We start from the raw sequence: 12,883 nt of genomic DNA on the forward strand, positions 1-12,883 counted from the left end.
ACCATCAATTCATAGATTTCCAATCCGCAACATACAACGATTTTCAGCAGGTATTGTTAGTACAATTAGTGTTAGCTCAGCTGTTGACTGTTTCAGGCAGTTTATTACTAATGAATTGCTGGATATAATAGTTCAGTTCACAAATCAACGAGGAAATGAATTGAAAGTGTCTAGAAAATCAGTTGACTGGCGTGATACAGAGCTTCTTTCATTATTAGGCTTGCTGATTCTGTATGGCATACAGTAGAGCCGGGGGAAAACCTATTGACGAATTTTGGGACTCTGAATATGGCACTCCCCTATTCCATGCTACTATGTTGAGGAAGCGATATCAGGACATTCTGCGTTCACTTCGTTTTGATGACCGCATCACAAGACTTGAAAGGAAAGAGAGGACTGGAAATAAGGCTGAAGCTGTACAGGAAATATTTGATTTGTTTGCCGTGCAATGTCAAACATCATTTATACCTTCCAGCAACATTACTGTTGATGAACATCTTTGCGTATACAGAGGTCGGTGCAGTTTCAAGGGCTACATTCCTTCAAAGCCAGGAAAGTATGGCATTAAGATATGGTGCGCAGTAGACTGTGAACACGGTTATCTGACAAATCTTCAAATGTACACTGGAAGGAGTGGTGATGTGAGAGAAGTGAATCAAGGCAAGAGAGTGGTCTTAGATTTAGTGCGTCATCTGGCTGGTAGTGGTAGGAATATTACCACTGACAATTTTTTCAAGAGCTATGACCTTGGCCAAGAATTGCTGAAAATGAAGTTGACACTTGTAGGTACTCTACGTTCTACAAGAAAAGAAGTCCCAAAAGAGTTTTTGCCTTCGGAAACTACGGAAGAATGCACTACCAGATTTGCATACAGTGGTAAAACCCTATTAGTTTCGTATGTTCCAAAAAGGAATAAGGCTGTGCTACTCCTGTCAACACAACATCAATCATTTGAAGTGCCCAAAGAAAACAACTTGAAACGAAAATCAGAAGTAGTGTTGTATTACAACTCAACAAAATGAGCTCTTACTATTCTGTGAAAAAGGGTACAAAACGTTGGCCATTAGCAGTATTTTATGATCTTGTCAATCTAGCTGCGCTCAATGCCTACAGACTCTTCTGTGTTGCTGTTGAAAAAACAGAGCGACATCTTTTTCTAATGAAGTTGGCCAAAGAAATGGCAAAGCCCCAAGTGGAACGTCGTTTGAGTTTACCACAAGCAAGGAACAAGGATATTATTAGCAGTATCAAATGGTGTGGATTTGATGATCTGTTAGACAATGGACATCCAGACGTAATACCCGACAATCAGAAGAGAAAGCAAGGCAGATGCTCCATTGGCCCCGATCAAAGGACACAAAATACAGTTCAACATGCAAAAAGTGTAACAAATTTGTTTGCAAGGAACACTCTGAAATAGTTACTACTTGCAAAATATGTGCAGATGACTATGGTACGGATTCCGGTTAGAATTATGTTTCCTGCTGAGTTGTTCATCACATTTTCTGTAAATTTGAAGCCATTGTGAAACGTTTATGAGTGAAACAAATTATGACTTAGAGTAATATTGTAACTTCTGATATGTAATTACTCTGCCATATGTAATTTAATTCTACTATGTACATACCTGTTTAAAAAGCTGTGAAATGTGTCTAAATAATAAATAAAATGTAAACAAACAGTATTAAATGACAGTATGTTGTTCTCTGAATGATTAGTACACACAGTCAATTATATATTGATTGGGGTCATGTATGACCCCAGATGGAGTACTAGGGAAATTTTAGCAGAGTGAGTCCTAGGGTTAAACTGTCCCCAATAATGCTGATTAGCTATGCTCTCAAAAAATTGTAAACAAGTATTACTGTTACTTCTTCAAGAGGAAACATCAGGTAAATTAATTTCCATCTGTATTCACTTTTAAGTAATCACAAAATAACTTTTCCACATTTTTTGATACATTGACAGTATATCTGACTTGGGTACAATGGAGACATGTTACATTTCAATAACCCTCTTCGACAGCACAACACCGACTATCTACTACTGTTCACAGCAGTGTAAACATAAACCAAAGGTATATTTATATTAACACATCAGAGTATGATTCACACCAATAAATTTATAGAGATATAAATACATTTTCTTGAGTTCAATAGTGAGATTTGAAACATGTTAATATAAAGGATAGTAAATTTCATGGCAAAAATTATGGGCTTCCAGACATGAATATTAATCAGTAGTCTCACATTGAAAAAACATGCATTGCCAAAACTTTGAAAGGTAGTAATCACAGAGGATGTATCATGATGCACGGTTAATTTGTGTCTGTATTGCCAACTAAAATACCCCAAGATTACATAGGTATAGTCCCTTTATAAAGTGCAGTGAAATAAGGACAATTAATTCAGGCACAGAACTAAAGCTATTTAATTTAGCTAACTATTTTTCTCTGTGCATTTCATTAACTATTTCATGAAACATTTTCTTCATTTCTTTTTAGAGTCTCTTGGATCTCCACAAAATTGCCACAGCTTATGATGATGCTAATCTTTGTGACTTCTTGGAGACAGAATTCTTACAAGAACAAGTGGATTCTATTAAAGATATTGCAGATAAGCTCACAAATATTTGCCGTGTAGGCGAAGGTTTAGGAATTTTTGTATTTGATAGAGAATTACATTAAGATTTAAAATTATCGATCTTCACTTGCTACTGCTTTACATTTGTGCATCATAGTACCTAGTCAGTTCTCATAAATTTCAAGCCATACAGCTGTTCTACTGCTGCACATTATACTTGTCCTCATTTCTGAGGGCTATTGAAGTGTTTGTCAACAGCCACAAATGTTATTGGTATTTTACTTTGTAGTTTTAAGTACGGCAATTGTACAATTATGTAAAAACTGTTATTTTATTGAACAGATTACTATTTATGTACAAAGATTTTTTATCTTTTATAGATTTTTAAAATTTTATATTTTTATGTTTATATCCTTATATTCCTGTCACAGAACATATATTGTTTTTTAAACCTAAGGCAGTTAATTTGGGTTCATAATCACATTCCTCAGACCTGAATGCACGCAGTTTGCTAATCATATTGAGTGGGCATGTGTAAAATTTAAGTACCACAATGTGCAGTTATAATAAACATGCTGATTCTCTGAAGAAACAATCCAATATCTATCTGTGATGTTTTTGGTCTATCTAATTGAACTTCTTGTGTGATCTCAACAAATTAAATACTTTCTCATTTTCATTATGCTCTTCTGTGAATGCATTGATGAAAATGACAGCAGCCATTTGTATATCTCCCTCAAAATACTTCTTAAAAAGGTTTGTATCAATATTTGAATTATACTTGAATATAATTACATTCCTTCCTGGATTTTCCTTTGCTTGTTGTAAAAAGTTTTTCTTATTTTTATTATTATTATTATTTTAGTCTTAATACAGAACTATCACATTGTTGCCCTGCATTTAGTTTTCCCTCAGAATTTCATGGCATGAACACAATGTCTTCATAAACTGTAAATGGTGCCTACCTCTCAAAGCATCATGCCACTGTTCCTCGTGTTGTTTGCGTGTTCACTATCTGCCAGACCAATAAGTGACAACTAGCTAATACAAATAGCTCTTTTTTCCTGAAGCACAGTTTCACCCTGTTCATCAAAAGGAACGTGCACCAGCCTTACTATGAACACAGTGATTACGACTTGATTTGGCATTCAGTGAAGTTTGAGTCGTGCTTTTATGCTTCTGTCCTTAGTAGAACAAATCAGATGTTGCTACTGTCAGTTTCACTTCCACTTATTTTTCTAGTTTAATATGCTCCTTCAGAGAGTCAGCGTGTGTGCGCCCACACACGAAGTGCTTGATTTGTGCCACTATGCCGGACCAGTATATGAAAAAATAAGCATTAAAATAACAGTTGAAGACATCTAAATTTAAGAAAAAAAGGCACCCCCGAAGGTCACAGTACTTTATATACATGTATGACGACGTTTATTTGGCTTAATGTGACCATAGCATTTTTACACACGAGACTCAATATGACTGTCAAACTATATGTACTCAAGTCTGAACATTATTCCCAACCAAAATTAATTACCTGATGAATAAAGAAAATATGATGTGTAACTGGAATAAAATAATGTAGAAATACCTTCTTAGATCACTAGAAAAATTTTGCTGTGATGATTTTGTTGCAATTAATGAATATTGTTATGTGTGTAACTGAAATGCAGTATTATTGTGTTGTTAAATTATTTTAGCAACATTCATTTTAGCTCTAGGGTCGAACATTTAATTTGGAAAACTAAAGAAACAAGAAATCATTTGACCTAAAAATTCTTATTCACATTGCAATAGCTTTAATTTTGTAGTATTTATTTTAATAGACTGGTTTCTTGCTAGATTTATGGTATTTTCATATGTAATATAATAGCAAACAGTCTCCAGTTATATTCAGGTTTTGTATTCTTCTTAACGCAAAATAACTTCATCATTTATAATTGCAAAACCACCACTCTGTGAAGTGAGCCAGTTTGTGAAAACCAAGTTACCTTCTGTCAGTCACATAACCTCCACATACAAGAATGTATCTTTAATAGTGTAGTTGGCAAGAGTTCACACAGTATGCCATTAAGTGAATAATATTAAACTAGAAGTTTTGAGTTCAGCAATAATTGCATAAACTGATAATGAATTCTTGATCATTACTTCAATATTTCTACCATGGTTTCTTTTGTCTGTGGGAATTTAGCTGTAAATGTGCCATAATGAAGAGCTTCATTATATTTATAATGCTATTTATTTTCATTATTTAATAGTCCCATGATATTACTGGTGAAATTGACTGATTCTTGAGTAATGGCAGCTAAATGAAATACATTTTTGCTTTTCTTTTAGTTTGTGTTGTGGAGATAATATTCATTACAAAGCATGTTGAAACTGAGTACAGCTTTCTCTTTAAGAATTATGTGTGTGTTTGATACTTAATGTTTAGAATAAGATGTTTTAATTACTTCCTTTTATCACCATCTGACAGTGTTTTTTGCTTGTAAATGTAACTACTGTAATGTTTTGTGCATTCAAGACATCTCAAAGTTACAAAGCTTCCTATTTACAGATATGAACTGTGATATGACGTGTATTGTTGAGGTGCTTGATTTGCAGAGTCTGCATAAATAAGAGTCTGTAAAGGTATGGCTAAGATTTTATTGAGATGTATTATTTTAGATACTGTAATAATCTAGTCATTTAACTGTGATATTAATAAAATAACAATCAGTGTTTAGAAATGCTGATCCTTTCATCTGGCATTTGAGAAAAGATAAAGAAACAAATAAATAAATAAATAATAAATGTTGAGGTGCAACTTATCTTTCAGTAAACATGACTTTTCATATACTCATTAGGGAGCAGGCAGTGTTTCAGTGTATTTGTCGACAAAGAAAAAAGTGTATACTTTAGATGAAACAAGAGAATGAGTACAGATGTGATACAATACAACAAGAGTTCACACTTTCAATCAAAGTTGGTAACTGGTCCTTTTTACCTTCCTCAGATGCCTTTGCTACACCCCTGTCCTTTCTCATATTTGATCGGAAGTTGTTCTTGGTTCTGAGAGTTGCAAATACCTGCAGAGCTATTTGTTGTCTCCATTTACTGAAAAATATGCTTAATGCATATCAGATGAGAGGGTTTATTTCTTCACCTGGATGGTACATTCCTCCATATTCAATGCTGTAAGCAAATACAAGCGACAAAACTGAATTATATGTTGCTGATGGACTGTATTTTTTAAATAACAAGCTGCTACATCACAGTATTTTCATTTGTATATGTACATGTTAAATAAAATACATGTGATTCAGTACCATTGAATATATAATCACTGAGGTGTGTGTGTGTGTGTGTGTGTGTGTGTGTGTGTGTGTGTGTGTGTGTGTGTGTGAGCATCCATTTTATCATATACAATCATATAGGAGTTTTCATGTTACATTATATGAGATTGTAATTATACAGTAAATTAATTACATAGGCCTACTGTGGTAAAACATATATAAATATATATCTCATGCATCGTATAGTAGATAATAACAAAACAAACAATAATTAATTATTTATATTGCATACTATTTCATACATTTGTTTTTCAGATATGACTTATCATTATCATTGACCACTAGTAGAGAATAACAGAACAAACAGTAATTAATTAGTTATAGTGTGTACAGGCAGACTATTTTCATACATTTGTTCAAATATGAATTATCATTATCATTGACCACTATGTCACTATGTTCTGAAAATCCATGTACTCTGTAATGCTGTTCTCTTAATAACATTTTTTTAAGCTCATTTTTAAAAATGTAAAACTTTTCTATCTTTTTGATGCTCAAGGGAAGAGCACTAAAAAGGATTTTGGGGTGATATATTGCACTTTTGTGATATTGGGCTGTTTTGTGTGTTTCTCTGTGGAAATCATTCCTGTGTCTTGTTGGGTAGTCATGGCACTCACTATTTAAAGAAGAAAATTGGGTGTGAGATTTGAAAAAGCAGATACTTTTGTAGATATATAAAGATGGAAGCGACATTATTTGAAATTCTTAGAAAATAACCCTGCAGGGCTCTCTTGGTGCAGCCCCTTTCATTATTCTTAATGCTCGTTTTTGAATAATGAATGACTGCTTTGCCAGACTTGAAATACCCCAAAATAAGACACCATACCACAATAGACTACGCATAAGAGCATAATAAGCACATATTACTGTTTTTTCACTGCAGCAGTTTTTCAGCATTCTTAGTATATAGCAGCATTTACTTAGCTTTTTATTGTGCAATTCAATATGTTTATCCCACTTTGGATTCTCGTCTAACCAGATACCTAAAAGTTTTATGTTTGAAGTTTGTAAAATCTTCTGTTCACCAAGTTTCAAGACTATATTGGGCTTTACTTGATTCGATACATGACTGAAATTCATCCATACTGTTTTTTTCTCATTTACAAATAAACAGTTATCTCTAAACCATTTTCCTGCTTCTTCTTTTGTTATTTCTACTTTTTGTTGCAAGTCAGTCTCATTTTGAGCTTTAATAAAAAGACTTGTATTGTCTGCATACAATACAGCATTAGCTAGTGTTAAACAGTTTGGTAGGTCATTTATGAAAATCAAGACCAAGAGGGGTCCCAGCACAGAACCTTGTGACACTCCATTACTAACTTTCTTATATTCTGAAAAGTAAGAGGTTCCTTCGTGAACCATTTCTGCTTTCTGGTATCTGTCTGACAGGTATGATCGAAACCAGCTGTGAACAGTACCACATACACAATAGCAATATAGTTTCTCAAGCAATAATTCATTATCAATAGCTCAAATGCCTTTGATGAATCTAAAAACACCACACAGTTTACTTCGTTGTGATCTATAAAGATCAGGAGAAGTTTTAGGAAATTATATACAGCTGTTTCAGTTGACCTATTTTTTCTGAAGCCATTTTGCTCACTGTTTAATATTCTACTTGTGTTCAGGAAAGCAGAGAGCCTTTCATGCATTATTCTCTCAATAACTTTTGAGAAGCAGGATATCAGGGATATGGGTCTGAAGTTTTTTACACCATGAGGATCACCATTTTTATATAATGGTTTTATTATTGACAGCTTTAGTTCTTTAGGGAAAGTGCAAGTGCTGAAAGAGGCATTAATTATGTCTACAAGTGGACGAGCAATATTTATACTGTGTTTAAGTACTTCATCTGGAATGCCATCAGTGCCACAAGACAATTTATTTTTTAGTTTGTTGATTGCATTCTGTACTTCTTGTACACTTACAGGGTATAAGAACATAGTTTTAGAATTTGTGGAGATGTTATGTTTAATTTTTGTTTGACTTTGGGTTTTTATGAGCCTTTGTACAATACTTGCATAATGAAGGTTGAATATATTGGCAATATGTAAAGGATCACTTATAGTTTTGTCTTCACTTTTAATAACAAGGCTGCTGTCTCTTACTTTACTTCTTCCTACAGTTGTATTTATCACATTCCAAACTGATTTCATTTTCTTGTTACCCTTGCTTCTACTGATGTATGAGTCATTATGTAACTTTTTTGATGCATTAATGACTTTCCTGTACAATTTTCTGTAACAGGTGACATACTGTTTCAGAGCTGGATTTAGACTGGCTGATTTACTTAGCTTTCTAAGTCGCTCTCCATATTTTCATATCCCCTGTGTTACCCAAGTATTAGGCTCAAGTTTTATTTTAATTTTCTTAAGAGGGAATGCAATTTCATAGTCATTCTCTTAAAAAGGTAGAGAGACAGAACAAATTAATGTTTAATTACAAAAAGTGCTGAGGGCAGGAAACTTCAAGGATTGAGAGAGTGTGGGACATTATTTCAGTTGTCACAATGTAGAGTCTAATTTACAAATCACTTAGTAGTATGAGCTTACTTATCAGTATGCTGTTGCACCCACTCTGGTCTGAATGCATGCACCGATTCAGCTGGGGAGGGTGTTAAAGCTCTTGTAGCCTCTCATGAGGCAAGCTTACCCACAATTGCTGTGGTGGAAGAGGACATAGAATGTTGCATTGTGTCCAGTACTTGTTCTCAGATCCCAGGCAAAGATGTGATGGAACTAAAATATGCTTGTTGCACAATATGGCGAGCCTCAAATATTAGCAATTGACAATATGGCCGAATGTGGTCGACTGGAAATTTATGGTGAATATTCCTGCCCTCATGTTCACATTCAGTCCATCAGGCCAGTGACACTCCCAAATTCCCACAAATCTGCATATTGCATGATCTTACAAGCCGACCATATTGAGATTCACAATAGGATGCTTTTCAACTCTTGTCAGATGCTGATAATGCACATGCAAGTAAGCCACATTTCTGTGCCTATCACAAAAATCACACAACATTTCACACTATTCATGCTCCTTCTATACCTTACCATTAGTAACAATGCTAAAGGCGAACAACATTAATGCACTCTGGTGCACATTTCACCTCTCTCAGAGAGTAGCGATGGTAAGAGTTTGCCAGTGATGTGTATGTGTTTGAAGTAAATTTCACTCCAGGGTTTCACATGAATCCTGAGGAAATTTGTTATTCTGCTCATGTAAGTCTGCAATAAGTCGGTTGGTTCAGTTTGTTAGGTGCAGAAATGGAACACAGCTTTCACATTTGGAATGGGGTATTTCATCTCATTTCTTCACATTTGCTCATATTACTTCGTTTTTAAATTTTGATCATCACAAGAGTCTGGTTTCAAATGAAAAGTTGAGGAGTTTCGAAAGCAACATTTATCTCAACTTAACAAATGATATTCCAAAAACAGAAGAGCGTATTGTTAGTGAAACATTTTTAAAAAGTTCAGTACTAAATCATGCCTTACTCCTGATACAGACACACACGCATCTGATATACCTCAGCTTCTTAATTCTCATGAAGTGCATTCGTGAAAACATGCCATTTTCGTTTGTTAGAGGGAGAAAAGAACCCACCTTGGTGTATACCGGTATATGATCGTGAAATTTGAATGTTGTGAAAAACCTAATTTGCTCTACAACAAATGATGCTCCAAATGAAGTCATTTGAAAGGGTACCAGACACCTGGAGGCAAACTATGCTGCTGCTCTGTCACCACTGCATTGTTGCTCTTGCACCTGATAGCAGGCCATCTGAAACCTGAATGTGTAGAAAAGGTTGCTGCTCTGTAAACACCTAGGATGATGTCACAGGTTTTGTCTGTACGAATACATTTTTAAAGTTCTCAGTAAAGGTGGGTGGTTGCCACAGATTCTTTTCACTTAAGAGAAAGGTTAAAGCATTCAAGGTTGTCAGCAGTGTCAGGTTCTGAAGAACATTTTCCTGTCACTAACTGCAATGCAGAATGTTGTTTTCGACTACAAAGTGTGTGGGAATCAATGCCCCAGGGAAAGGCCTGGTTTCATTGACACCCTTTATACCTCCCCTGCTGCCTTTTCATACTGATTCTGAGTCATGATGTCTGATATGTTCTGAGATTTCAACGCTGGGTGTCACGGTTCTGACTCCCTCACAGAGGTGTTAATAGGAGGGGTGAAATATGGGTAAGAGGGGGTGTGAAGATCTTTTGTCCATGTGACATGTCCATCATGGCATTGGGCTGAACTTTGGTGAAATTTGGTGCCAGTGTGACATCATTAATCCCCTCCCTTACTCATCACATGAACTTCTGGGCTGTGACCTTTCTTTTGCAAGTGTCGACACCTTGCTATTTGAAGCATCATGGAACCAGAAGGTGACATTGCAGGGTGTCATGATTTTGCACCAGTACAGAAAAAGGTTGTACACATCTTTGAGCCTAATTTCAAACTTAAGCATCACAGTGGGTGGCAGTTACTGGGTCCTGAAAAACTGATTCTTTAATTCTGTTCCACAGTCTAGATTTGGTGCTCAGAAGTGGAAATAATGATTGGCCAGGATGTGGTTGGGTAGGAGGATTGGGAAAGAGACTGAAGAACATTTGGAAAGGTAGTTCTCCATGGCCACAAGGCTGTGGACATAAGGGATGTTGGTGTACAAGGAAGTTACATTTACTCATTGATAATGGGGCAGGAACTGTTGAGAGGTAGTGAAGGAAGTGAGCAGTGTCTTGAGTGTAGGATGGAAGGTTATGAGTATTAGCTTGGGAGTATTGGTCAACAAAAGCAGAAGTCTGTCCTATGGGAGCATTGTACCCAGCCACAAAGGGTAAGGAGACCTGTAGCATTGGGTTTGGGGAGTGGGTAACAGATAAGAGTTCAGGGAGTTGGTAATGTGAGGAGGGAGATGGATCTAGGTTTTGGGATGGACCTAAGGCCATAAGGAACTGTTGTCAGTGGGGTGCATGATGAAGAAATGTTTCCATTACAGACGACTAGTGAAGGAAAGGCGATCCCTTACAAGTCCAGCATGGTTGGACTTACACTTTGGGCTAAAGGTGAAACGTTTAGTAAGTACTGAGACTTCAGCAAAGGTCAGTTTTGGCTGAAAGTTTGACAACAGCATTGTGGGATGGGTGTTCAGCAGAATGGTCAACAAAATTTTTGCGAATGAAGAAGGTGAAGTAAGTCAGCAAGATGTGGTCAGGGAGCTATAGGGGGTTGTTCGGAAGCGGAGGGGAGAGGAGAGGGGTCAGAGGTAGCTTCATGGCTACAAGTAAGATAGGATTGTTGAAAGACAAGAGCTTCTAGTAATGACAGCATTCAGGAAGTCATGGTCACAGTAAAAAGATTTTGCGAAAGAAGTAGAGGCCTGTCAGGTATGGTCTGGGATTTTATTGTATTATTATAAAGAACCAGACAGGTTGAAGAGTAAAAGGTTGGGGTTCATGGAGTAGGGTGGTGCCAGCATGAGATAACAGTTTTAAGATGTTGACTGCCATTAGGTGGTATACCATGTGACAGACAAGATCTCAGAAAGAGGATTTGTGCTTGAAGTTTTGAGAGGGCAAAGAGTTTCCATAATTGGCAAAGGTAGAATAAGCAGGGATTCATGGCTGGATGGTCAAAAGACAAAAGGAGTGATTAAAATGTAGTTAAAAAGATCGAAAATAGGAAGGGGAAAACATGACAGAAGTGTTATACTGGAAATAAATGGTAGGTATTATATAGAGAGCTATGTAGGACATTAGAAGGAAGGTCACAATTTTTTTTTAAGGTATGAATTAGCAGGTGCACTCAAATATGTTTGATTGTGAACTGACACATCTGGCAGTAAGAAATGCATGATTGTAAATAAGTATGCTCAATCGCACTATATGATCATAAATAAATGGACGTGACTGAGTAAGGCACAGTTCACACTGCAGTGACATGATATGTAATAAGGTACACAGAAGCACTCTGCATCTGCAGAGCATACTGGAAGGATTTAGTATGTTCACAGTGTGACAACAGTGATAAACATGGATTTTACAACATGGGTCTGTCTATAATATTGTCTGGTGCAACACGAAGTGCTGGTCGCTCCATGAAACTTCTTGTATGATACACGGGGAGGGAAATGTCAAGTGCATAAGATTATGCACCTCAAAAAAGTTTTATGTAGCTGAAGTAAAGCTACATCCATCTCTCTATTTAGTTTCTAAGTAAAATTTGTATTTTTCATGTAAAAACTTGAAAACCACTATTTTTGGATTCACACATTCTCTGCTATACTGTCTTCCTCATTAAATTTTCAGGAAACTATTTGGTAAAAATAAATAAAAAGAAAATAAAAATCTGCATCTTATAGTCTGACATCACAACTTTGTAATGAACCAGTTTTTTTTTTTCATTATTGCCCATAATTATTGTGATACTTCAAAGTAAAATACTGCACATATTTTGAAAAGTTTTCAGTGAATAATACAGTCACTGACCAATTCACACTTGGTGCATTTTAGATCATACAATTGCTGAGTACAAAATATAGCTAACATATTAAAATTGCTTTAATGGTAGAAAAAGAATGATATCTCATTCCAGTATCAAGAAAATATGAGACAGAGTGGAGCTTGACTGTAAAGAGGTTGGCAACTGTGCGCTGTATGTGAGGCTATTGCTGTCTCCTGTGGTCTGCTATGTGGAGTAATATGCGATATGTGGTATGTGGTTTATTCATCTCATTACATACAATTTTCAAATCATTGAGACATGTCAAGGCTTACAAAAGAAACTTTTTTCACTTTTTTAAGAGAAATACAAAAGTTTACATTATATTTTACATCGCTAGGTTACAGCTACACATGTACATAAAATAATACATATAATACAATCCCTGTGTTCGGATTGTGAAGCTGTCCTCAATGAATTCATCGACAGAATAATAACACTTTTCCACCAGAAGAGTAAAGAGCA

At 35.7% G+C, this 12,883-nt stretch overlaps 1 protein-coding gene across 2 annotated transcripts in view; it reads left to right on the top strand.

The window, feature by feature from the left end:
- The window catches only part of LOC124605135 (soma ferritin), a 62,608-nt gene extending 49,994 nt beyond the window's left edge, over window positions 1–12,614 (top strand). Inside the window, exons 3-4 of one of the 2 annotated variants that reach the window (XR_006978606.1) lie at window positions 2,504–5,207; window positions 12,512–12,614. Coding sequence is in view for 1 of the 2 variants with exons in the window: in XM_047136618.1 (XP_046992574.1) it covers window positions 2,504–2,686 (183 nt within the window). In the remaining variant the exon portion in view is untranslated. Of the gene's footprint in view, window positions 1–2,503; window positions 6,103–12,511 lie in introns of those variants that run through there. The other variant, XM_047136618.1, reaches the window with a different exon arrangement.
- The last annotated feature ends 269 nt before the right edge of the window (window positions 12,615–12,883 follow it).

The sequence above is a fragment of the Schistocerca americana genome, chromosome 3, assembly GCF_021461395.2.
Source record: "Schistocerca americana isolate TAMUIC-IGC-003095 chromosome 3, iqSchAmer2.1, whole genome shotgun sequence".
Lineage (NCBI taxonomy): Eukaryota > Metazoa > Arthropoda > Insecta > Orthoptera > Acrididae > Schistocerca > Schistocerca americana.